General features: G+C 38.7%; 1 protein-coding gene across 1 annotated transcript in view; it reads left to right on the forward strand.

Moving 5' to 3' along the window:
- Positions 1–24,700, forward strand: part of GASK1B (golgi associated kinase 1B) — a 44,330-nt gene extending 19,630 nt beyond the window's left edge. Inside the window, exons 2-4 of the mRNA XM_024746145.1 lie at positions 1,166–1,380; positions 17,832–18,058; positions 21,025–24,700. Of these exons, the coding sequence (XP_024601913.1) occupies positions 1,166–1,380; positions 17,832–18,058; positions 21,025–21,232 (650 nt within the window). The 3' untranslated portion in view covers positions 21,233–24,700. The remainder of the gene's footprint in view (positions 1–1,165; positions 1,381–17,831; positions 18,059–21,024) is intronic.
- Positions 24,701–25,101: the final 401 nt, after the last annotated feature.

Raw genomic sequence — 25,101 nt, forward strand, 5'->3', positions numbered from 1 at the left:
TGGTTAGAGGAGTGACTGTCCTTGCATTAAAGACCAGAGATTAGAGCTCTACATGAAGGCAAATAAGCAAGGTGGGAAAATAAAAGTCTTTAACAAAAAACAGTTACAGATTGAGAACCTCTCAGGTCATTTGAAAGAGCTTTAAAAATCCCTGTGATGTGTCTTGACATTCCAGCCATAGTTTCAGAGGATTCAAATGCCCAGGCCTGTTAAGAATGAGTTAAATGGGATTTTTCAGACCTTTGTGACTTAGTCATTTTTCTTTTTTTCCCCAAGAGATCATTCTGATTTTTAAGTTACAAGCAAAGCTGCTCTTCATCATCTTTCAGTGACTTTATTTGACAGACATGGGAGCTTGAGAGGGATGCTTTGGCTTTAAGCTTACAGTGTCATTTAATGTACAGTTGACCAATGAAATTTCTAAACTATCAAGAATGAGACAAAAACATTCGAGTGACAGACTTTTTTGGAAAAAATATTCTATGCACAGGAAGTTGAAGAAATGATATTTGCTTAAATACACTTTGTGAGGTTTTATGTGAATAAATGACCCATTACCAGAAGTGCTGTTGTTTCTATCAGAAAAACAAACAAAAAAAAACCCCTCTTGCTTCCTTTTTCTTTCTTTGGAGATTATAGTGACTGGTGCGAAACATACAATTTCACTTTTAAATTTGCAACTTCTAAAAATTCTTTTTCTTCCTGACATCATAATATGGCCTCAGAAAATCACACGGTTGTTATTACAAATAGAGAGCCACTCCACTCAGACACTGAATAGATAATTATAAATGTCTGGATTCTTTCTTTTTTCATGGTGACTGCTTTTAGATGTGGAATAAAACCACATTAACCAGAGCACGTAGTTATTGGTGGTTAGTGGCCTGTTCCTGCCACATCTATAAAGTATCTGTTTAAAAAAATCTTTTCTTTCCTTGTCTAACAATAACTTTCCATCTTATAAGACTGCTATCAGGAAGCATCACTGAGGTATAAAAATAGTAAATATTCAGAAGGGAAAGTGATCATAAATGTCATCTAATCAAACTCTCACATGTGACAGATGAGAGTGTGAAGCTGTGAAAGACTGAATGACATCCAAGAGTACACACTGAGTCAGTGACGTTCTAAAAGTGTTTTTTTTTTGTGTTTTTGGATTCTATAGATGGCCGCCCATGTCCTTTCATTCTCTGGGACTCATCCTTGTCTCCAACGAGTAATGAGACCCACTCTTCTGTTAAGCTCACCTGGGGAACTTATCAGCAGTTGCTGAAACAGAAGTGCTGGCAGAATGGCCGCGTACCCAAACCTGAATGGGGCTGTACTGAAATACATCACCACGAATGGTCCAAGATGGCTCTCTTTGATTTCTTGTTACAGGTAAGTTCAATCAAGTAAGTGGTTATCTGAGACTGACGCAGAGTTACAGAAGTCTGCCACTAAGGAATTTCCTGTACCTTGGGGTTTTATGAAGCCAGAGTTTAAGTTCTATAAAGCTGTATTTGGCAAGCCCGGTGTTCTATAAGGTTGTATTTGGCAAGCCTGGTACCACATCACGAGATGCTATATCTTTTTGGGAAATATTCAGAAATGTCCCTTGGCCCTCATATTAATTTCTGAATAAGTAATTCTTCAGTATTTTACTCATGGAATAGTCATACCCATCATAGATACAATTTACTGAGATAACCCATCAACAGCTCTTCAAGGTAGAGAATCTTACCCCACTTGGGAGGTAAGTAAACCAAAGTTTTTTGAGGTTAAGTAACTCACCCAAGTTCTCACAACTACTAAAATCTGGGACTTGGAATCCTGGGATCTGTTGACAGTAAAAGTGCCTTTTTATCTATTATTCCATACTGTTTCAATGGTCACTTGGCCACATACCTTACAGCCACCATTTCCCCTGTTTTTTTTTTCCAGTAATTCTTTGCAAATATGTCATTAAGATTAGACATTGGAGAATAATAAATATTGGCCATCTACATAACTGAGTGACTTGATGTTTTATAGGTTTTTTAATAACTCTTACCTCCTTGTGATGAAGATCTCATGACTCTCCCTACCCCCTCATTCCAGTTACTGCCTTCCCCTTCTTCCACCTTAGAAAAACTGGTTTTCTGTTTTTGTATTGTTAATTAGTATATTTGTGGCAATTTAGGACTGCCTTTCTACAAAAACATGGGAAGAAAACCAGTTTAGTGAAGGTTGAGATTTAGGAACTTTGAGAAGAAGAGATGATCTCTGGTGTCTGTGCCTCAGAGCCACCATTGAGAACTGAGCCGAGAGCAGGCCACTTGGTTTGGCAAGGAGTCGCCAAATACTGATGAAAAGGGCAGCTGTGAGACTCAGGCTGGGCTCTGTATATGTATAGCCTCATTATTCCATTTAATTAGCACACTATCTCTCTGAGGTAAGTGTCCTCTTCCATTGCACAGGTAGGGAAACTAAGGCATAAAGAAGTTCCTGTCAAGAACTGTGAAGGGTCTGAGGTCTTACCCTGCTTGCAAGTTAACAAGTTAGCCAGCCATAGATGCTATAGCAGAAGACAAGAGCCTCCTGGGTCAGCGACAAATGACTTCATCACTCACGTTCCTCTGCCCTCAGGTCCCACTGGGGCGATGTGAAGTCACCCCACTGAACGCTACACCCAGTGAGGTTTTGTACCTTATGAGGAAACCTCCAGTCTTATAAGAGGCTGCTGACACAATGGTCCAGCATTTGCCCCAGAAGGAGACATTATCGTTATTATCCTGGTCAGGAGACAAATCTGTCTTCCACCCCAGAGGGAGACACTCTTTGTATCTTCCAAGACTGTTTGCTATACTGACATCCTTGAAGAGATAGTGCAGTAGAAAACTTGATATAAGATGTGCAGAAATGCCATGGAGAGCTGTTTCTCAAGAGTTACCTCTCTTGTTTGCTGTTACTTAGCTAGTAAGTTCCCAAATAGAGATTTTAGCAGGTTTGGCTAACTGTATTTTTCATATTTTTAACTATTATTACATAACAACTACCAAGTTTTTCTTAGTTTAATGGAAGATGTTGGTATGATAACATGTAGCAACAATACAGTGGAGAATGGAAGAAGATAGCTAGGGTGAAGTAGGTAAGGGTATTTGCTATGGGGAGTGGTCAGCATAGATGTTGAAGGTCCTGAGGTTGATGACCATGGTAGGGCATGGGGGATGGAGAGGAGATTCATGGACCTTGTGGTGAAGTCTACGAGAAGGGATAGACCTTGAGGTTTGCAGCTGATGAACGGAAGAGCTAACCTATAATGATTAGATGGCAAACCCTGTTAGAAGTTGTCTCTGGTGACATTTGTTTTAATTTTGGAACCTTCAACTAAATCTCAACCTACCATCTGTCTTTATCATTCTCCTTTCTGTTAAGGGAAGCTCCAACTATCATTCAACCAATGAAGATATATTTGTGCGACATCTGCTGTGCATTAAACCATAGAAAACCACCGCAGGGGCAGCGAAGTAGTATGAGATGGCTATCCCAATGCTGCGCGCCAAGTTTCATTTTTAAAACGTTACTTAGGTAGGAAACTATACTGTATAAAACAAAAAGATAGATCCATGTAAGGATGGCTGGCCGAAAATAATATAAGTTCTTGCTGTTATGCAGTCAAAAGAAGAAGAACCTTTTGCCATAAAATAGTGAAGGAGAAAGTTCGAGTGGGATCGTAGGCTGGGAATGATAAAGAGGTTGGGAAACCATGAGAAAAAGAACATGGATTGGCAACGTTCCTATGATACTTAGTGCGCCCTAAATACAGGCATACTTCGGAGAGATTTCGGGTTTGGTGTCAGACCACTACAACAAAGCCAATGTCACACTAAAGTGAATCACACAAATGTTTAGGTCTCCCAGTGCATATAAAAATTATGTTTATAGTATATTATGGTATATTATAATCTCGTAAGGCTGCAATAGAGGGAGGAGTCTTTCTCATCCCCCATAATTCATGAGGATGAGACCTTTGCAAGACTTTAACCTGGAACCGTCCAAGGTAAGACACCAATATTGGAGTTCCCAGTTTTGGCTCTGGTTAAAGCACTGAATGTAGAAGTCAGAAGTTAGTCTGACTGTTAAGAGTTCATTTGGTCACTATTTACAAAGGTAGATCAAACTATATATACAAGGGTGGCATCTGTGAGAATGGATTTACATTTTTGACTCATCCAGCATTTATTTGTCCCAAAGTCACAGACAAAGGCTATTTTTCTCTAGATGTTGCAGTGTTTCACAATTCTACAAGTAATGTGCGAGAGTGTCTGCTTCCTTCTCTCTTTCCAACTTTGGGAAGTGGAAAACTAATAAATGTTTTTGCTGATTTTATGGAGGATGATGGGGTCTTGTATATATTTCCGGGTCCTTCATTACAAGTGAGGTTGAGGATAACATATTTTCATACATTGATTATTTGTGTTTTTTTCCTGTGAATTGCTTGTTCAAATCATTGATGTTTTTATTGCATTCCATAACTTTTTTCTTATTGATTTATAAAAACATTTTTATGTGATGAAAGTTAGCTATTATCCAACCCTAAACGTCTCGAATAATTTTTCTTACTTTGTTGTTTTTCTTTTGACTTTTTAAAAAATTTATCTATTTTTGGCCGCATTGGGTCTTCATTGCTGCGCATGGGCTTTCTCTCTAGTTGCGGAGAGCGGGGGCTACTCTACGTTGCAGTGCGTGGGATTCTCATTGCAGTGGCTTCTCTTGTTGCAGAGCATGGGCTCTAGGTGCACGGGATTCAGTAGTTGTGGCATGCAGGCTCAGTAGTCGTGGCTCGTGGGCTCTAGAGCGCAGGCTCAGTAGTTACGGCACATGGGCTTGGTTGCTCCGCGGCATGTGGGATCTTCCCGGACCAGGGCTCAAACCCGTGTCCCCTGCATTGGCAGGTGGATTCTTAACTACTGCGCCACCAGGGAAGTCCTCTTTTGACTTTTCTAATAGATTTTACTCCAGAGAAATTTTACATTTTTTGTAAGATCTTATTTTATTTATTTTTTGCTTCTTATATTTAGCATCATACAATGTTTATAGAGAGATGTTTATTGAAAATGTTTACTGAGCAAATAAATGAATAAATGAACAAGCTTAGGCCATTTTTCATGAGTACCATAATAAATGGTTATTTTTTATACAATAATGCTTCTCATCAATTACACTGAAATTTTTATTTTAAAGTCAAATATATGCCTTATTTAAATGGTGTTTGGGAATATATTGGATTATACTGGGTGGATTTTGTGAGCAGTCTTAGGAAAGTTATGCCTGAAGCAAACTGAAATCACTTGCTCTGATGCTATGGCAAGGGCAAGGGAATACAGAACACAGTTGTTAATTTTCTGTACACAACATTCTTTCTGTTTCGCTCAGTTAAAAAATCTACATTCCCAAAGGCTATGGCATTTTACTGGGTCTGTTAAATATGACAGAGGCACAAGTAACCTTTTATTCTTGAAGCGTGGGTATCTGAACTGAGTGGATAAAAATTCTCCCCCATTAGGATGACAAAGGGTAGTATTCTAGAGAGCATTTGAGTTTCCAAGATTTGGTCAAATTCCTTTCAAAAGATTAAATAAAATAACAGAAGAAGATTTAGGAGGTATAAAACTTGCTTTTTGACCTCAGATATAGTCTGTTTAACAGTTAGAAACTGAGATTCTGGAACCAGTCTGCTAAGTTTGAATTCCAATTGCCAATAACTAATTTCTGAACATTGAGAAGCTACTTAACCTCTCTTTGCCTTGGTTTCCTCATCTGAACTTAATGCGACAGATACCACATTAGTGCTTTTGGACTCTTTAACATTATATGAAAGACTATGTTTGGCTTCATAGGTGTTGTATTTAAATAATTTGCTTCACAACCATTTGTTCTATTTTTCCTATGAGCATATGTTAGTACTTTTCATTTTACTTTATAAACAAAACTAGGAATTATAAGCATACAGGATACTGCTTACAGGGTTCGATTAAATTCAACCAACTTGGACTGAGGGATTTCTGTGTTCTAGTAGATAATTCCCACCCAATCTGTGGGCCTCAGGTATCATTTCAGATCTTGTGTCTTGGCTCTCAAATCTGACACAATGTCATCTCCAGGCCTGGGAACTATTGTTATCTCATTTCTCAGTGTGATTCTTTCCCAGAAAAGATGACCCCTTGGTTGACTCACACACCCAGCTCCATCTAGGAAGTTGGTAAAGCCTTCTCCTGCAGAAATTGACCCGTTAGATCATCCCTCCTACTAAGAAGTTAGGCCAACTCAAAACCTCGTGGAGATTAGGAAACCAGCACTATTTCAAAAGGCGAATAGTTTCACGTTTTATGGCCCTTACATGGAATGTACTTCTGCTGCTAAAAGTTCTCTACAAGAACATGACAGGATGGAGAAAGTAAACACAAAGGCCCTGACCTTTGTCAGTCTGTCTTTTGGCTTCGACATCTTTTCTCCGGTGGAGACCTTTTAAAGACCACATTCTCTCACTCCACAGAATTTAAGCTATTTATTTGATTTTTCAAGGATGCAACTTTGAAGATAAAGAGCTGCCACACCAACCCTAGTCCGTGACAGAGGTGTAGCTTACTGGCAACCTGGCCTCTACAGCAGGAAGGTATTTCTCTGGATCCTGGCCCACTTCCTGTTAAGGGTTCTCTGTGTCTCAAAGCATCTCCTTCCTGTGAAGAAGCACAGAGTTGCTCAGACGTCTGCTTCCAACTTCAAAGCCTTTAGAATTTTATGTATCCTTTCCACCTACTGTCTAGCATTTATTCTCAGAGCTTTCTGGCATGGATTATGCTAAAGCCTCATTTGTGTAAAATGTGGGCGGGTTGACATAGGTCTTTGCTCTTGTATCTGTCGGAATCAAAGGAGAAATGTCTGGTCAAATACATTATATTCATAAACCTCATTGCCAAGTGACAACCAACTGAGCATTTCTGGGTCAATTCTAATGTAATTGTTAATCAAAGCACAGTCTATTTTCCTTAATTACAGGTCATCTTTGCTTATTTCAACCCTTGCCATGGAATTTTTAGGCTGTGCTGAAATTGATTAGTGCCTGGTCAGTACACATCAATCCTAAATCTTGTTGTATCCATCGCTGGGCTGGAGAGATCAGGGATTAGAGGAAGCCTGTGTAATTCCATAAATAATCTTTTGAGACTCAAAGATTGTTTAATGCACTGTTTGAGCTAGCTTTTGGGATTGGCTTTGCCACTGATCCTATGCCATGGAAACACAGACAGTTTGAAACCATCCTTGACTCTGCTGTTTTCCGGGAAAACAGGAGGTCTAAGCGTTGAATCTAGATAAATCTACCAGGAGGTAAATAAGGAAACCGTGGAAAAAGCAACCCAACAGTATTGCCATAGCAACAATGAGAGGACAAGCAACTATTTATCTGGCTCAATATATATATGTTTTGTATGTAATTATTTTTTAAAGATTCAAGGTTTGTTTTGCCCAAGGAAGTAGACTCAGAGAGATTTAAGGGAGAGCTGGTCCATAAGGATTCTATTAGTGACAGGCTCTTTCCAACCATATTCAAAATGTTTATGGACACAGATAACTAAGAGATAAACAGGACTTTTCACATTTGTTACTGACTATGGTCACATTGAATGGGACTGTTTGGGGTGATGGCTTTTCTGTGGCCCTTTCAGGGGAGTCTGTGAGGTCACAAAACTCAGAGTTTTTGCTTTTTTCTTTTTTTTACAATATTTACAAAATTTGCAATCATGGGTGAATCTGTTGGTGCCTTGGGATGAATCGAAGCTGGCACCAGACTCTACCAAGAGTTGTTCTCCTTTCGTGGCCAATGGACTCATGTGAAAAGACCCATGGAATGAAGGCCTGATGCGCTTAAGAAAATCCTTGATGAAGCAATAAAAACTGTTAATGTTCTTAAGTCTCTACCTGTAAGTGTACATCTTTTTAATATTTTGGGTGAGCAAGCGGAAAGTGTATATAAAGCACTTCTATTGCTTCCCACGGTGCAGTGGTTGTCTTGAGGAAAACCACTTATACAATTGTTTGAATCAGGAGCTCGACTCATTGCTGTTTTTTCCTTTAACACCATTTTAACTTGCAAGAACAATTCCATTTCTCTTATTATTTTTTTAGAGATACAGCAATTTCTTGTAAAAATATGTTATGTTAACATGTCATGGGTGTATCAGTGTTATTTTTAAATGAGTTAATATGTAACTATTCAAGTTTTTTCAGTTTTAATTTCGATATGATAAATAACCCACATAAAGGAGGATTTTGGGGGGCTTCAATACCTTTAAGAGTGCCAAAAGGTTCTGAAATAAAAAAGTTTGAGAACTATGGCTCTAGGGTAATTTTTCTGAAATAAACTCACTTTTGCCTGTATAGTCTCTGGTAACTTCAGCGTTATGACGTTTCTGTAATTCTAAGATTCTTTGATTTTGATTTTAACACTCTGAGCTTTTTACAAGATACTGGATCAGGAAAACGTGGAGGTCTGCCCTGATTAGAGAGAGGTCTCTTAGTAGTTAGCTATCTGCATTAGACAGATTTCAGTAGGAACTGGCGTTCATTCCTTCATTTTTTCCAACAGACATTTATTGAGTACTTGCATTGTGCAAATCGTGGTGTTGGTTGGTGTGGAGGATACACAGTGAATCCTACTTAGAGGCATTCGATTGGAATCTCTGTGAAAGCAAGAATCTTGTCTTCTCCATGTTGGGAGGCAGTGTGGAAAAGGCGGAAGTTGGTAGAAATCCACATCATTCTCTAGCTGTGTCTCCTTGGGCAGGTTACTTAGCCTCTCTGAGCCTTTTCTTTATTTGTAATGTGATACCTAACCTTTTGGTTTATTTTGATAATTAGTAACTGCATGATATAAAATGCTTTTGCAGTATCCTGGGATTTCATATCTAAGCTACATAAACGGCTTTACTTTATAGCTATTTGCCAACCCAGGGAGCATAGAAACAAATACATTTTCAAACAGGAAATTCTATACATATGTGTAAAAATAATCTTTGTTTTTAAAGTCTAATTTAGTAAAGCAGAATTTGTTTATTTATTTTCTCTTTTTTTTCCCTTCTAGTTTTATTGAGGTATAATTGACAAATACAATGCATATACTTAAAGTGTACAATGGGGTGATTTGAGTTACATATATGTTGTGAAATCTTTACTGCAGTCAAGCTAATTAAGACCTCCGTCACCTCACAAAGTTACCGTGTGTGTGTGTGTGTGTGTGGTGAGAATGTGTAAGATCTACTCTGTTAGCAAATTTCAAGTGTACAATACAGTATTATTAAATATAGTCTGATCCTCAGAACGTATTCATCTTCTAACTGAAAGTTTGTTCTCTTTGACCAGCATCTTCCATCTTCCCGACTCCCCAGCTCCTGGCAATCTCCATTCTACTCTCAAGCAGCATTTATTTTTAAAGAACCAGAAAATAATCAGTCTATCTTTCTTATAAAGAGAGCTGATTTCCATAAAAAATAAGTTTCAATAACTTTGGGGTATTTTTAATTAGGTTGTGTTAATCATTGTTAAAGAAAAACTATTCCATGGTGCTTGTTAACGATGGTAAGTCAGCCTTTGTTCAGGATCATCGAAATAGGTGTAGGGATCACTGCAGTGGGATTTTACAGTGGGGAGAGAGATGGGGCTGAACCCAGAATACAGCAGTGCAGGTGGGAACGTATAGCTGGGGGGGGGACAGAGTCGGGGTCATGGGGTGAAAAATGGCTAAGAGCAAACATCTGGGGGAAAGGGAGTTCCAGGTAAAGTGACCTAACCAGATTCTTGCTAAAGACAGGTGCTCAGACATCACCTTTGGGATGGTGGAAGCTGAGGACGCAGGTTAGGTATTAAGCGTGATCAGGTAGCTGTAAGGGTGAGGGCTCCTGGTTAAACTGACTTTGCAGGGTTCTTGCTAAAACTTGATTTTATAAGGAAGGGCGTGAAAAGCCTCGGAGCAAGTCCAGGAGCCTGACTTTGGTCAAACACAGAATCTTTGTCAGCAAAATCAGCATTGTGTTTTACTACAGTCATTTAGTTTATCTTTACTCATTTTTGTCACTATCCTTATAATAAAATACTACATAATAGAGGAAAATAAAACAGAAATTCCATAAGAATGCTAAAAATGAATACACGTCAAGTCACGCAAGGGGAAAGCTTTGAATGAACTGTTCCCTGAGATGTAAATGTACATCATTTAAAAATTATTGGCAACCCTGTTTAATGTTAAATCATTAAAATGCTGTTTCATTTCATTGAAAGTATTTTTAAGAAAGTGTACTTATATTAAGGTTATTTTATTGCTGTTTTAAATATTTGCTTCATGTAAATCCATTCTATAAATCAGAATTCCATAAAATATTTACTGTTTTTCTTAGTCAAGTGCTCTTTGTAAATCTTTACAGGAAGGTGGGTGTGCCTTTGACAGGCTTTTTTTTTTTTTTTTTAAAACATCTTAATTGGGGTATAATTGCTTTACAATGGTGTGTTAGTTTCTGCTTTATAACAAAATGAATCAGCTATACATATACATGTGTTCCCATATGTCTTCCCTCTTGCGTCTCCCTCCCTCCTACTCTCCCCATCCCGCCCCTCCAGGCTGTCACAAAGCACCGAGCTAATATCCCTGTGCCTTGCGGCTGCTTCCCCCCAGCTATCTACCTTACTACGTTTGTTAGTGTGTATATGTCCATGACTCTCTCTCGCCCTGTCAAAACTCACCCTTCCCCCTCCCCATATCCTCAAGTCCGTTCTCCAGTAGGTCTGCGTCTTTATTCCTGACAGGCTATTTTCACGCAGCTCTGCTTGTGCAAATTACAGAACGTGAATTTTCTTTCTCTAAAAATAGATTGTCACTTGCCTGGTGACAAGTGACTCTTTCCAGAGTCTTTCTGTGGCAGAATGATGTTTGACTTCTGGTATTTATTCAGAGGTACATGAATTCAAATACTGCATCTGTAGAACTAGATCCAAATGTATTGTAGCATTAAAAAGTTTTACTTATATATAAAAAAACACTGTTACTCTTTACTTATGATTCAGTAATGGGACAGAAACTGGAGAGTCTGCATGGAATTGGTATACACTGATAGTTATTTTTAAGTGTGGAATTCTGGAGGATAGGCGGTGTAGAGCCATGACTGCTGTTTACAGAGGCCGAGGCACAGGGGAACCGATGCCCATAGTTAGATATATGTACCGCAAACGATTTTTACTTTTCTCATCGTTCACCAGCTACTCTGCTGGTCACATTTGCATGCATACTCATCTAACAGGCTAGCTGCTGCCATGGTAGCACAGAAGAAAAATGAAGCCTATTATTTCATGAGATGAGAGTTCCCTAGCTCTACAGGTGCAGACTGGTGAGAAGGATGCTTTTACTTTTGCTTTGTTGAGCTCCCAAGGTATGGGCCTAGGTCTGTGATCACAAGTACCATAGGGGCCGGGGTGCTTGTCTGAGGTCGCCCTTCTCTGTGATCTAGTAGAGATCCACACACCACTAGACCACAGGGATCCAAATCTGGTTCCACTGATAACATGGCAACAGTGCGTTGATTTACATCAAGACAAATCCAAGTACGAGGATTTTCCAACGTGAGTTATTAGCTGGCAAATAAGTAAGTCCATATGCTTGTGTTTCTCTTCCTAGGGTGGGGCTGACAATTCTCACTGTTTTTTTGCCTTTTTGAGATAAAATATGTACTGAAAGTTTTCTCTCCGTGCATTTTCTAAAAACAAATGAGGTGTCAAGTGAGACCACTGGAATTCAAAGGAATCTTCCAGAAAACTGCAAATGACAATACTATTGTTATTTCTGTCACATGTGCGTGTTGTTTTTCAAATGCCTCTTGCATGCAGGGTGTTCCATGGACTCCCCGTGGGCTGTGAGACTCCGTGGTCCACAGTTAGTGAAACTGAACCACGTAAAGACGCCAGTCAGAAGCAAACGAGGAGGACAGGCAGCCCTGTTCTTTGTTCCCTGCCCATCTTTCCCACTCCATCCACTGGATGCTGTTCTAAAAAGACCCACGTCTTACTCTGCCGGAATCATTTTGTTTATTTGAGTCTTCCCAAAGAAGACAATGTTTTGGAGGAGCTTTGTAAATAGCCAAATGCAAAGTGGATGCTCTCGGGAGAATTCTGTCAATGGTACACGTAGGTCAAGTGCCTGCTCTGTACCAAGCGTTGGATGAGTTACTACAGTGAATTGTTCAATTCCACTCATTACATGTTTTATTGTGTAATTTCAACTTTCTTTATAAAACGCAGTTTTCTTTGTAAAGGGGCAGTTTTAATGTTTTAAATTTTATTTACATTTTTACATTTTCTTTATTTTTTATTTGAAGTATAGTTGATTTGCAATGACTCAGGTGTACAGCAAAGTGATTCAGTATTTTTTTTTAACATCTTTATTGGAGTGTAATTGCTTTACAATGGTGTATTAGTTTCTGCTTTACAACAAAGTGAATCAGTTATACATATACATCTGTTCCCATATCTCTTCCCTCTTGCGTCTCCCTCCCTCCCACCCTCCCTATCCCACCCCTCTAGGTGGTCACAAAGCACCGAGCTGATCTCCCTGTGCTATGCGGCTGCTTCCCACTAGCTATCTATTTTACTTTTGGTAGGGTGTATATGTCCATGCCACTCTCTCACTTTGTCCCAGCTTACCCCTCCCCCTCCCCATATCCTCAAGTCCATTCTCTAGTAGGGGTGTGTCTTTAATCCTGTCTTACCCCTAGGTTCTTCAGTTTTACATATATATGTTCTTTTTCAGGTTCTTTTCCCATTTAGGTTATTACAAAATATTGAGTATAGATCCTGGTGCTCTACAATAGGTTCTTGTTGTTTATCTATTTTATACATACTATACATAATAACATAATATATTTTAATCCCAAATTCCCAATGTATCCCTCCCTTCCTTTCCCCTTTGGTAACCATAAGATTGTCCTCTGTGTCTGTGAGTCTGTTTCTGTTTTGTAAATAAGTTCATTTGTATCGTTTTTTTAGATTCCACATATAAGTGATATCATATGATATTTGTTTTTCTCTGTCTTACTTCGCTTAATACGATAATCTCTATTTTATCATCTTTTAACAAAGCAACAGGCCACATGGAATATGGGGCCCGGGGAGAGAAAAGGCAAAACCACTAGGTTTTTCATGGCAGACCACTTGAGAAGCATTGGTCTAACGTACCCTCAGGTTCTCTAAAGATGCCTTTGGATTTGCTACCTTCACGCCTTTGCATGTTTTTTAGCTAATACTGCCTGTCTTTTAAAACCCAACTATAATATCCACTCCTTTATGAATTTTCCCTGAACTCTTGCACTGAAGTTCTTTGCGTTTCTGCTGAAACCTGTGACCAGTACTTAGTGAAGTGGGGTCAGTTAACATTCTGCACAAACGTACTCACGTCTCTGCAGCACCGTGTTGGAGGATGCCCCTGAGAAACACAGGGCGATGGACGTCTGGGTTGGAAGCCTGACTTTTGTCATGTGTCAGCTGAGGGACCTTGAGTCAGTTCTCATTCATCAAATGGGACTCTTGTTAGCACTTAGCTCTTGGGGTTACTATGAGGATCGAATAAGCCACGTAAGGAATTAAGTGGACAATTCCTGGCATACACCAAACACTCAGTAAATGACTGCTATTATGTTTTTCATTATTCGTATTACCAGCATGTTTAGAATATTTTTATTGCCTTTGTTCAGGCAATAAAATTAATCATTTAATTGTTTTGCTTTGAGGAAAAAGAGATAAGAAGAAACTCCCACAGATCCCCTTTTTGAAGACACAGGTAGAAAGGGTGGGGTGCAGAAGTGTGGAGAGTGATTGGATTTCTGCAGGTTTCTACTGGGCCTTAGAGAGCTAGTCAGGGCAGCTGAGACATCCTGGTCTGGGCTCTGTGCACATAACTTGAGTCGCTCTTATGATACTTTTTCTTACAGACAAAACTCACACTACCAAAAGGAAAATGGGGTTAAAAAAAGAAACTTGAGAAGAAGGCAAGATATCTAAAAATATCCCCAACAACAAAATATCTGGCAGGAACACCTGAATTTTCTGAGTATAATTTTAGTTAGGTAAACATTGAAAAGATAGATTTTCCTAAAAGAGGAAAGAGTCATTTTATAGAAACTCATCATTGGCAGGAATCTTCACGTTCGGAAGATCAATTTTGCAAAAGATTTTCCTTGTTTTAAAGAGTAAGAAGATGCGAATTTGAACAAGTTGCAATAACGGTGATCAACACCTAACTGCTTAGCTGACAAGATTTACCCTCAAGCAGTCTTCTCTGTAGGACTATTACCTAAGAACATAGACATGTAGATGGTAACTATGGGGTCTGATCATGCGACACTTAAATGAAATGATTGTTTTAATGTGTGGACTAAACAAGTACATATATCAAAACCATAATTATGGATATATAGATGTCTAGGATGTGCTTTATTGGGCCTGAAAAAGTGGGTAAACTCTGCTCAGTGTAAGTGGAAATATATTCAATATATAACTAAATTAAATGCCAAGCAAAACGGTGTTGAATTTAAGGGAGTGGATTATGGTTTTGTGGTCAAATTATTTTGGGTATATTGAATGTCAATTTGAAAGGGAGACTATAAACAGAATTCTGGGAAGGGCTAGGAACAAGATTTAAGAGCTGCTTAAGCCCTTGCTAGACAAGGTTATTAATACAAAGACATAATTTACTATAGTTGGATGCTAAGATAAACAAAGTAAAACTCAGAGTATTTAAAGCCTTGCAATCTGATTCTCTATCTGTAGGTGTACACGCACACACACCACACACACTCAACGTGTGTTAACATACCCACCGGGTACACGCATAGATCTGAAAAAAAGGAATGATAAACATTTTTGGAAGAGAAGTTAAGCTGAACGCACACACCCAGTTTCAATAACAAGGTCTGTGAGACTTGAAGAGCACAACAGTCTGACAGGGAAGTGGTGAAATCATCACAGACTGTTGAGTGATTCAAAATGAGATCAGACAAAACACTTTAAAAGTGCACTGTTCGAAACAGTCCAGTGTTAGAAGATAGTAAAAAGGTGCCCTAAGTCGGTCTGTCCCACTTTTAACTTTTAATGCTTTCTTTTAGCTTAAAAATAGAAAAGTATAATATTTGCAGAAGTTCTAAAAGTTAGGCCTGAACATTAACGTGCTTGTTATTTAGCAATAGCATGTATGATACTCGTGTCCTTGTTGTAGAAACAACAGAAATATTGCTATATGTCTTGGTCCTTTCCCGCTACTAGAAATCAAAAATGAAGAAAGAGCTTAGGGTTCAGAGCACCATTTAAGACCTGGCTGGTAGATCTGTCGTTAAAATTTAAGTTCTAAACACACATATCCAACACAACACGCCTTGATTTTGTAGCCAAAATGAAAGAGGATTAAGTTTTCCCCCCTGTATATAATGTCATTATAATTGGATAAAAACATATGAAGATGATGGGAAAAGGATTCTTTGAGAATTATTAGCTAATGTATATAAAAAAGAGACATTGGCAATATAATTTTATAGACAAGCCCTCAAAAATAGTCAGCCCACTCTCAAAAATCCTCTCGAGTCCAATAAGCAAATTTTAAAACCCCACCCCCAAAGGGGGGACATCGGGTGAGAAGCATTCTCTAGAAGAGTTAATTTTACCTTCTCCCTGACCCCCCAATGGTAACTCAAAAACTGGTGAGCATATACAATCTCTCTGTATCATTTGGTTTCTCTTATAGTCAAAGGCAGTCAGGGTGCTACATAAAATAAATCAAATTGAGAAGAAAGGGCTCAGTACATTTTTCTAATAGTTTCCAACTTATGCTTTTTTTCATTTAACCTGCAGTCCTGTGGTTGGGCATTCTTGCCCACCTTTGAGAAACTTTGAACCAGCCCCGGGAACTCACCATGCCCTGGAGTCAGCCGATGTGACGTTTTTGGATAAACCACTGGTTAGGTTCATGACCCTATGGATCGGCTGCCTGGAGCCAGTTCTGCCAGAGCCCTCCCTGATCTGTAGACTGTTTCTTGACCAGCACTGTACCCTCCGAACTGCCCAAGTGCTTGTGATTCATGGGCCGCCCCATCCCATGTAACTGCTTTTATATAAACCTCATAGAAAATTGGCCTATGCTAACTTCTCTTATAATTCCTGCTTCCCAAAGTGTGCTATTTGATACCAAGTCTACTTACCTGCAGAAAACAGAGAGGAGGGTCCTTTGTCCAGTTCTCAAAGTTTGCTGTGGTAGTGAGACAAGATTAAACCACTTCATTTTCCTCAGGAAGTAGTGCTGGTGGAGGGGTGCTGGCCATGGGTGACATTTGCCTTGGTGCCTGGCCCACTGCTAGAGGGTAGAAGATGTTACATAAACATCTGTTGCATGAATGAATGAAGAGTTGTTTCAAAGTAGGCTCAATTTTGGTACTACTCTTTCTGCATCCGTTCCTTAGCAAGTGGCCACAGCCCCACAGGATCTGCAAAAACCCAGGAAGAAGAGAAAGGATGGGAGTTTAGTGACAAAAGAATAAAAATGACACTCTGTGTTGAGCCATCTTTTGAATTTTGAGCGTATGTACAATCTTCGACTAGCCTTAAACTATTCAACGTGACGTATTGGGGGAAAATCGTGGCATTTTGAAGACAAACACAACTGTGTCTGAATCTTAAATTTGCTACTTACTAATATTTAAGTATCGGAGCAGATTATTTAAACTCTCTGAGGCTCAGTTTTCCTTCACTGAAATGGAGAAATTACCTTTTGCCTTGGAAGCTTTTTCTGAGGTAAATCACTTCATATCGTGTGTGTGTTGTGTCTCAACAATAGTAATGACAGTTTTCTTTTTTTTTTTTGAGTATCTTCTAGATGCCTGGGTCAGGGCTGGTGTGTATCCAGACACTTTCATTAATCTTCCCACTAAATGCGCAAGGTGAATAGTTTCATTCCCATTATGCAGATAATTAAACTGACAGTCAGTAACATAAAGGAATCTATACAAGGTCACGGAGCTGAAAAGTGTGAGAGAAGAGACTTGAGTTTAAATTTATCTAACTCCGAGCCTAGGCTTTTCTTTAACCTGACTAATAAATATTATTTCTTCCCTTGCCCCAAAGAAATGGAAGTAACCCAATTCTCCCTTTCCTAGTTAATCTGTTTGCCCTCTTCTAGAGGGCAGGAGCCCTATTACCCACAATAAACACCAGTAGGCCCAACTGTTCTGCTCACTCTGCTTACTTATTTAAAATCTAACTCTGGGCTCCATACATAGAGTGTTCTTGGCTATCATTACTGGATCGCGCATCTTTTCAATAGGTTTCTTCTCTGTTATTTCGCGTTAGACACTGCAATGCTGAAATCCAGAGAGGTTAGAGGATGCAGTAAACTTTTAGAGCCTCTGAGATCACTCAGGTTTTCTGGATGTGTCGAAGTACAATGGTTTCTATCTTCTGTCCCGAGTAGCATCAGAGCAGAGATTCTTCTGGCCACGCATCGGTGTATGATGTCAGTGGGAACTCTGAATATTAAGGGTGGAGATGCTTAGCTTGGATGACCTGCCTTTGGAGCTGTTAGCAGATCTGGCAATGCTTAGACCCATCGCTGAGTGAGAAGGATATGAACCTTGGACTTTAAGTGTTGCCTTTAATTAAATGAGCCTGGCCCCAATTAGATTCTGGCAAGTCAGCTATTTAGAAAGCGCTCATTCTTTGGAAATCTTCTGACTTTCCCAAGTTTTGTTTTTACTCAGCATCTCAGAATTGTTTTTGTTTTCCCTTTTAAGATTTATAATCGCTTGGATATAAACTGCTGTGGGTTCCGACCTCGGAAGGAAGATGCCTGTGTACAGAGTGGACGGAGGCCGAAGTGCGACAACCAGGATGCTGTGGCTCTAGCCCACATTGTCCAGCGAAAGCAGGACCCAAGGCACTTGGTCTTTATAGACAACAAGGGTTTCTTTGACAGAAGCGAAGATAACTTGAACTTCAAACTGTTAGAAGGCATCAAAGAGTAAGTTTCTTGAGGTAGTAACATCTGCAGGACATTACATTTCTCTTGAATAAGTAGTAAGGTCTGGAGAAGACCCACATCCTGTGTCTGATAATTTAGCCCTTAAAGAGAATCTGGGAATGGAAGCCCAGAGAAGGGAACCAAACCCAAGGGGAACAGAATAAGGGTGCCGCCAGGTTTTACCATCACTGACCCGTGCAACCTACAAAGGTCCTACTGAGTTTCACCTCCATCACGTGGCTTGACCCTCACTGTGAAAATCCACGTGGGTGGGGTTGGAGTCACGTGGAGGTCTGTGGAATAGGAAGCAGCACAGCAGGGGTGAGCAGGTGACAGGGGCTCCATTACCAGGGCACAGGACCGGAGAACTAACAGACGAGCTGATATTGACAAGGCAGGATGTCCAAAGGCAGAATAAACTCAGTGACTTTGATCAGCGCATGGGAAGTCAGAGCCAGTCGGCTGAGTAGGACATGGTAGCCAAAGACAATGGCTGTTTAATTCAAGTAGGAGGGTTTCGGAGCATTTGAAAATCCTTCCATAGACATAGATTATGGGGAAAAGTATCTTGAGCTTACACTCAAGAAGTATTTGGAAATATAGGAAACTAAGACACTCCATAGTGGCAGGAACCTCACTGCAGAGTCTGAGCTATTCGCCCCCAACCATGGAGGTTGAGGCTACATTTCAGTGCTTCCCCCCAAAAAGCACACTTCATAGTCTTTGTCCCTTAGTGAGAAATCAGGGTCACTAAGAAACTGGGGTGTGTGTCTGATCTTGAAGACAGAAGGGTGCTTCAGTGAAACAGTCAACCGGCCTTTTGTGAAACTGAGTGACTGCTGGGGACACAAGAGCGAGCCTAAAAGAAGCCAGGTCTTCCAAGTCCAAGTCCAGTATTTTTTCTGCAGTGACTCTTGGTGTTTCTGCTGTTCCTATTTCTCTTGTTAATAAAACTCTGAAGCATATTTCAACAATTCTTCCTAGCTCCATGAATTAGGTAATGTGGATTTTATGGTCTTTTGACACTAGAGACAATGAGAGTTTCAGGAGCCCCACTTTCTTGAGTTTTATGGTCTTTTGACACTAGAAACAATGAGAGTTTCAGGAGCCCCACTTTCTTGAGTTTTTGTTGTCTTTCCCTGTTAATATTCATTCTTCACATCTCTTTGTGGACTGAAGGTAGAATATGTGGATTCTCTTAGATTCTCTCTTCTAAGTGCCTAAGTTCAGGAAATTTTATGTGTAGGAAAATTTACATACTAGAGACATCACTCACTGAGTTGGTATTATGGGGTCTTCTTTAAATCCCTGCATTTCCTCTTAGAATTAAGTGTGTGCCTGGAGAATCCATCTATCCTATACCTTCATAAAAATATGAATAACGTTTTATTTATGCTTTCAAAGAGGATTTAACCTTAAATGCATTATGAGGAGTAATGAGTTTAAAGTTAAATCTTCTTTGAATATGTAATTTACCCATTCAACAGCAAAAATGAAGACTTTGCTAAGCCAGATTTATGCATAGAATATTTCTATTAATCAGTGTAATGCAAAGTCAGGTAATTTTTTGATTTTCCTTTATGAAAAGGATTAGTCGCTAAAGAGATCCATGGTTTTAGCAGTTTCATCTCGTACATTCTGCCACAGCTAAATTAGTTCAAGGGCCATAGAATTTATACATCGTGGATTATTAGCACTTCATAGAGCAAAAATTCTTACTTAATTAGTACTATGGTCACTAACTTATATAGGACATGTCTTCGGGAAGCTCCGAGCATCTGATTAGCATCCTTTAAGCACGTCCACCTCTGTGGCCTTTGGTCTCTCTGCAGCATCAGAAATGCTGGAGCACGTGGATTGCTGTATTCACGCTCCCTCAGTGCTATCCCCAGCTAGCTCCACTGACTTTTGGAGAAGGTGCTTAGAGGCCCGAAACTCCTGGCAGACTGTACTCTTGAAACAAGTATATGTTCTGTTTTAGTTTTTATATGTTCTGTTTTAGCTTTTAAGAAACAACCAAGTTTACTATTACACCCCAAAATTTGTACTGTGCTTTCATCAGCATTTTAATGAAAGCTTGGAGAGAGGCCAAATTGGAGATTCAGCAAAACATTGCAGGTAATTTTGAACCAGAAATTTTACTAAGTCCTTCAGATAATGTATATGCTAGACCCCTGGCTTTATTCTTCCTAAATGAAGAGCGGAAATCACAATGCACTCTCTTTAGGTAATTCAGCAAGGATCCTTCTAAATTGACCTCGGGTTTTCCAGAGAGATGCTTCATTGTGGAATGCCCTGGGTCTCAAACTTGAGTTTTGCTAAATTTATTTGAAAACAATTTAGTATTCCGGTTTAATAGAATGTTCCCAGATTCTTAGAAATCCTGAAGTATTACCTGAACCAAAGGCAGTTCTTTATTTAATTGGGCATTTTGGAATGATTTCTTTCTTTTTACTACATACATTTTGGATTATTTCTCATTAATTTCAGTCATGCGTCTTCTCCTCTAGAAGAGTACTCTACTGAAATTGTCAGCATTTTTCTTCTCATATTTCCTTGCATAAAACCCCATGTTGACACTTACAAGGTTACCATTCTACTTGACTGATTCAAGTAGTTTCTATGGGTGCAATGGAGCTTAAGATTGAGGAAAGTATTTTTCCGGGTTATCAGAATCCATTCTCATTCCATGCCTCTCTTTGCCTACATATTATAACCTTAAGTTAGACATTGGTATTTATGTCAAGTTCTCAATGGTATAGAAAATGCAGTTCCCTTGAAACCTATTCTCCTAGTATGTAATTATTAAGAGATGTGTCAGCTTGACAGTGACAAAAAACGTTTTGATTCTCAAGGTATTATCTGATAGTGTGATTTCTGCCAGATTAATGAAGGGCTGAGCCATTGGGTAAGGCATAATATTTCCAAGCAATTACGAAGAATGAAATATCATTTTCTCTTTTTAGGTTTCCTGAATCTGCAGTTTCTGTTTTGAAGAGCCAGCACTTACGGCAGAAACTCCTTCAGTCTCTGTTTCTTGATAAAGTTTACTGGGAGAGTCAGGGAGGTAGACAAGGAATTGAGAAGCTTATCGATGTAGTTGAACAGAGAGCCAAAGTCCTGCTCACCTACATCACTGCACATGGGGCCAAAGTGTTACCTATGAATGAGTAGCAAAAGGTCTTGTGGCTAGAGTTCTACATATATTTATGCATTTTTGTTTTGGGGTCAAGTACACAAACCTCAAGTCCTTTTAGGGATGAGGCAGTAGCGATGAATACACAAAATAAATGAATTTAATCAAGTATATATGATGAACCCGAACACTATAAGCAGACTCTAAAAGCTTTTACAGTTATACCGCTACAAAAGGTGTACATTTTCCTCCAACGCCATGACCTGTGAGTCGCAACATCTGGGCACAGAATGGTTGCAATTATCATCCCAGCTAGCCGTGTTAAAATATCTGTCGTGTCGGTTAGTGTGAATCAGACATAGTGACTCCTTTAACAATTTGCTGCTCTGATGGGAACGGTTCTGGATGTCCTTCTGTTGCTAATTGTTAGAACATAGAGCAGTCTCAACACTTTGCACAGGCAACTCTATGTTGGAAATTGGAGGCGTATGATCTGCAGAAACCTCAGAGCTTACAGTAATTCTTAGGAGAAATGGTGGTTTATTTGTAAAACCCCCAGTGTATATTCTATTGTACCTATAAATGATCAGCCAGCTCTGTGATCCTGAGCTCAAGAATCGCATTTTCCATTCCTTTTTAGAAAGGTATTTGTTGCCAGTATAGAAACCATCCATATCCGAAGATTTATACGTTAAGTAGTTTTGCTCTCTCAGTTTCGCTCCAACTTACGTCTAGTGGCTTAGACATTCAGCAGTTATAAGGTATTTACACATGTGAAACTATACTTATAGAGTATCTTTTTGTTAAGTGGATGCTCTTTTTACACTTTTTGCCATCTTTACTGAGGATATGCTATAATTTCTGTATATTTCATTAATAACAGTGGGTTTCTTCTAATTTGTTCTGTGTAATTATATTTAAGCTGAATTAATTGATATTGTCCAGATATTGACCATAGGACCGGACACTGAATGTGTTTAAATATATTGTTTGGCTTATTCTAATATGAAAAATATGAACAACATCAATTAAAACCCAACGCTGATCAATTCTCCTCAATGAAAGCACATGACTAGAACTGAAACAGCCAAAATTATTTAGGCTCAAATAATTCTCTCCAAACTCTACCAACTTTTTAATGAGGTAGAAGGACGTGAACACATAGTATTCCTGTGTTGAGTCCTCATGTCCTTGAAGGTGTCCACATAATGGTGTTTGATAGATGGTCACATACAGATTTCAAATCCTGAACAAATCATTATTACCCTGCCCCATCCCTTATTAAGAAGCTACTCTACTGACTTCTCCTTTCAGTTTAAAAATACAATTTAAGAATGTTTATAATGCATTCTATCCTCTGTTTTCTCAGTTCTGCGTGTTATTCCTAAAGTGCACCCCATTTTCTGTGTTCTGATCGAGGGTCACTCAATATCACTGTAAATTAGAACTATTGAAGACATTTTGATAAAGGCTAACGTATCTATAGATTATAATTTACACCAATGAATGGGGCAGAATGTCAAAATGGCATGTTGAACACAAGAGAAGACAGACCAAGGGAAAAGGAATCATTCAATCATCTAATTATAACTTTTCTAGGGTCACATTCAAGCCCTATTCTCAGCACCTTCCCTTGCTGGCTGACACTTGGAGAGCTGGTCTTCAGACGATCTTCTCTTCAGTGTCCCCTCTGTAGCCCTGAGCGCCTCCCCTGGTCCTACACATTCAGTGTACGCTTGGACGCTCATGAGTCCTTCTGCCTGCTGGATTTGGGCTTTTTAAGATCGCTTTATGTCTCAATAATCAGCACATTAATGAAAAATTGGCCTAACAGAAGTCTGGAGATCCAGACTCTACTTTAAAATAACTCTTTGTCAAGTTGCCTTATACCTTGTCTTATCCATGTGGCATATTTGCATTTTAAAATGCTTTTTATGGAATATACCATCTTATCCAAATTTGTGAAATCGATGCTGGGAATTCCATGGTCCTCAGAAGCGGCTTTAATTTTGCATCTCAAGCTACACCATTTCGGGGTAGCTTGGTCCTCCCACTAGTGGGTCTGATTGTAAGGTCCAGGAACACATGTTTATTTTAGTCACCTTTGCTTTTCAACAATGTAGTTTGTTTTGGAATCAGTGAATAATTCATGCTGTATTATTTTTGAATAACGGATGACTGAGGGCCAGGCTTTTCATTCTAATAAGTAATACTCTGCTCTTACTGGAACTAAGGGAACACTCTGTGCCTCTCAGGTGTACTCACTATGCTGTGGTTTGGTTCATGTCGCACATTATGGGGTTTATTTGTAACTTGACAAATTTGAAATAGAGCAGTTTACCTGGGCAGACATACAAAAGCTTATTCTTCTGTGATTATTTTTTTAGCTGATATTATGAAAATAAATATCTAAAAAATGTATAATAAAAATATTAGAGATGAAAGATGCGTGCTTTTTATTCTGTAGGTGGTTTTTTTGTTGTTGTTTTGTTTTGTTTTTGTTTTTGTTTTTTTGTAGATGGGCTGCTTTTCAGAAGTGAAGTCTAGGAGAATGTTTGCTGCCTTCATTCGTGATAAAAGAAACGACTGAATAGTCAAAAATTATACTGGATTGTGTTTGTGTACGCATGTATTTGATATCATTAACAGTGATTTCATGACTTCTTTTGGTGTACATTTAGCATTGTTTTAGGTGGTATGAAAATTAGGTAACAGGTATCATAAACTAGAAGAAAACATTAATTTAGGGTTTTCTTTGCTTTGGGTGAGTCTTACCATTATGTTTAAAGTTTTCTTTATAGTATTCATATTTATTAAGCTTATTATTATAAAGTGTTTTAGACTTATGCTCAAAATATTTATAATCCCTGAACTTGTGTAATAGCCTGTTTATACCATTGTACTTTTAAATATACATTAAATTACAGCTAATGACTGAAATAACTTAGTCGTAGATTCATCTACACACTGTCTTATGAAATTCTAATGTTTATCTTAGCACAGAACAACTAATGCCCATTTAGGGCACTAGTCTGAAAATATGATATGGGAATTGTACATGGGTCAAATAAAGATGATGAAGACCTTTCTCTAAACACTAAATAGTGCCATCAAGAATTAAGAACTTTCATGAATGAAAGGTGATTCGACTTGTCAGAGAAGTTTCCGGACACTTGGAAATAGCCAGAAGTGTTCTTTCAGTGCAAGGCTGGGCTTGATTTTTTATTGAAAGGACTATTTAACAGTGCTCTAAAGCAGAGGTTAACTTGTCAATTTTTATCCCAGGGAGATGCAAATCATTTCTGTCTGGTGGAAGAGACAACCCTAATGGTTTTACAGTTTATTACCCTGTTGGACATTAACCAGTTTTTATATCTAGTCCAACAATCTTATCTTAACATAGCCTGTAAATATTTAGCTTTGAAATACTCTTTAAAATGATCTTACCATCTTACTGGTTCCCTTGTTAGTTAATTATTTGAATAAAATCTTTGACATATGTTCATTTTACATTTGCATAGGAGTTGCAGTTCTACCTTTTTGAAAATTTTGCTTTAATAAATTTTTGACTGCAGAACCAAATATTTGTAGTTTCTTGAGAGTCATGATTTTAAAATTTTGAAACTTTAACCACTTTCAAAACAGAGTCACATAATTTTACGAACTGAACGCTACCATTTGATCAACAGCTTAAGTTTATTTTCATTTAATCCTTTAATTTATTAAAAGTTATTACTTGATCATCTACTTGAAAGGTCTGACTCAGTCGGGTTACTGGCACACTTTGTTTTGTAGCCTAAAAATTCACATGGTATGTGAATGAAGTCACAGAAATCCTTTCTTACATCAGCGTTTCATATGGTTAAATTGGTTCAACATTTTTTTTTCACCTTAGAAAGGTATCCTT

The sequence above is a fragment of the Neophocaena asiaeorientalis genome, unplaced genomic scaffold, assembly GCF_003031525.2.
Source record: "Neophocaena asiaeorientalis asiaeorientalis breed wild unplaced genomic scaffold, Neophocaena_asiaeorientalis_V1.1 scaffold51, whole genome shotgun sequence".
Classification (NCBI taxonomy): domain Eukaryota; kingdom Metazoa; phylum Chordata; class Mammalia; order Artiodactyla; family Phocoenidae; genus Neophocaena; species Neophocaena asiaeorientalis.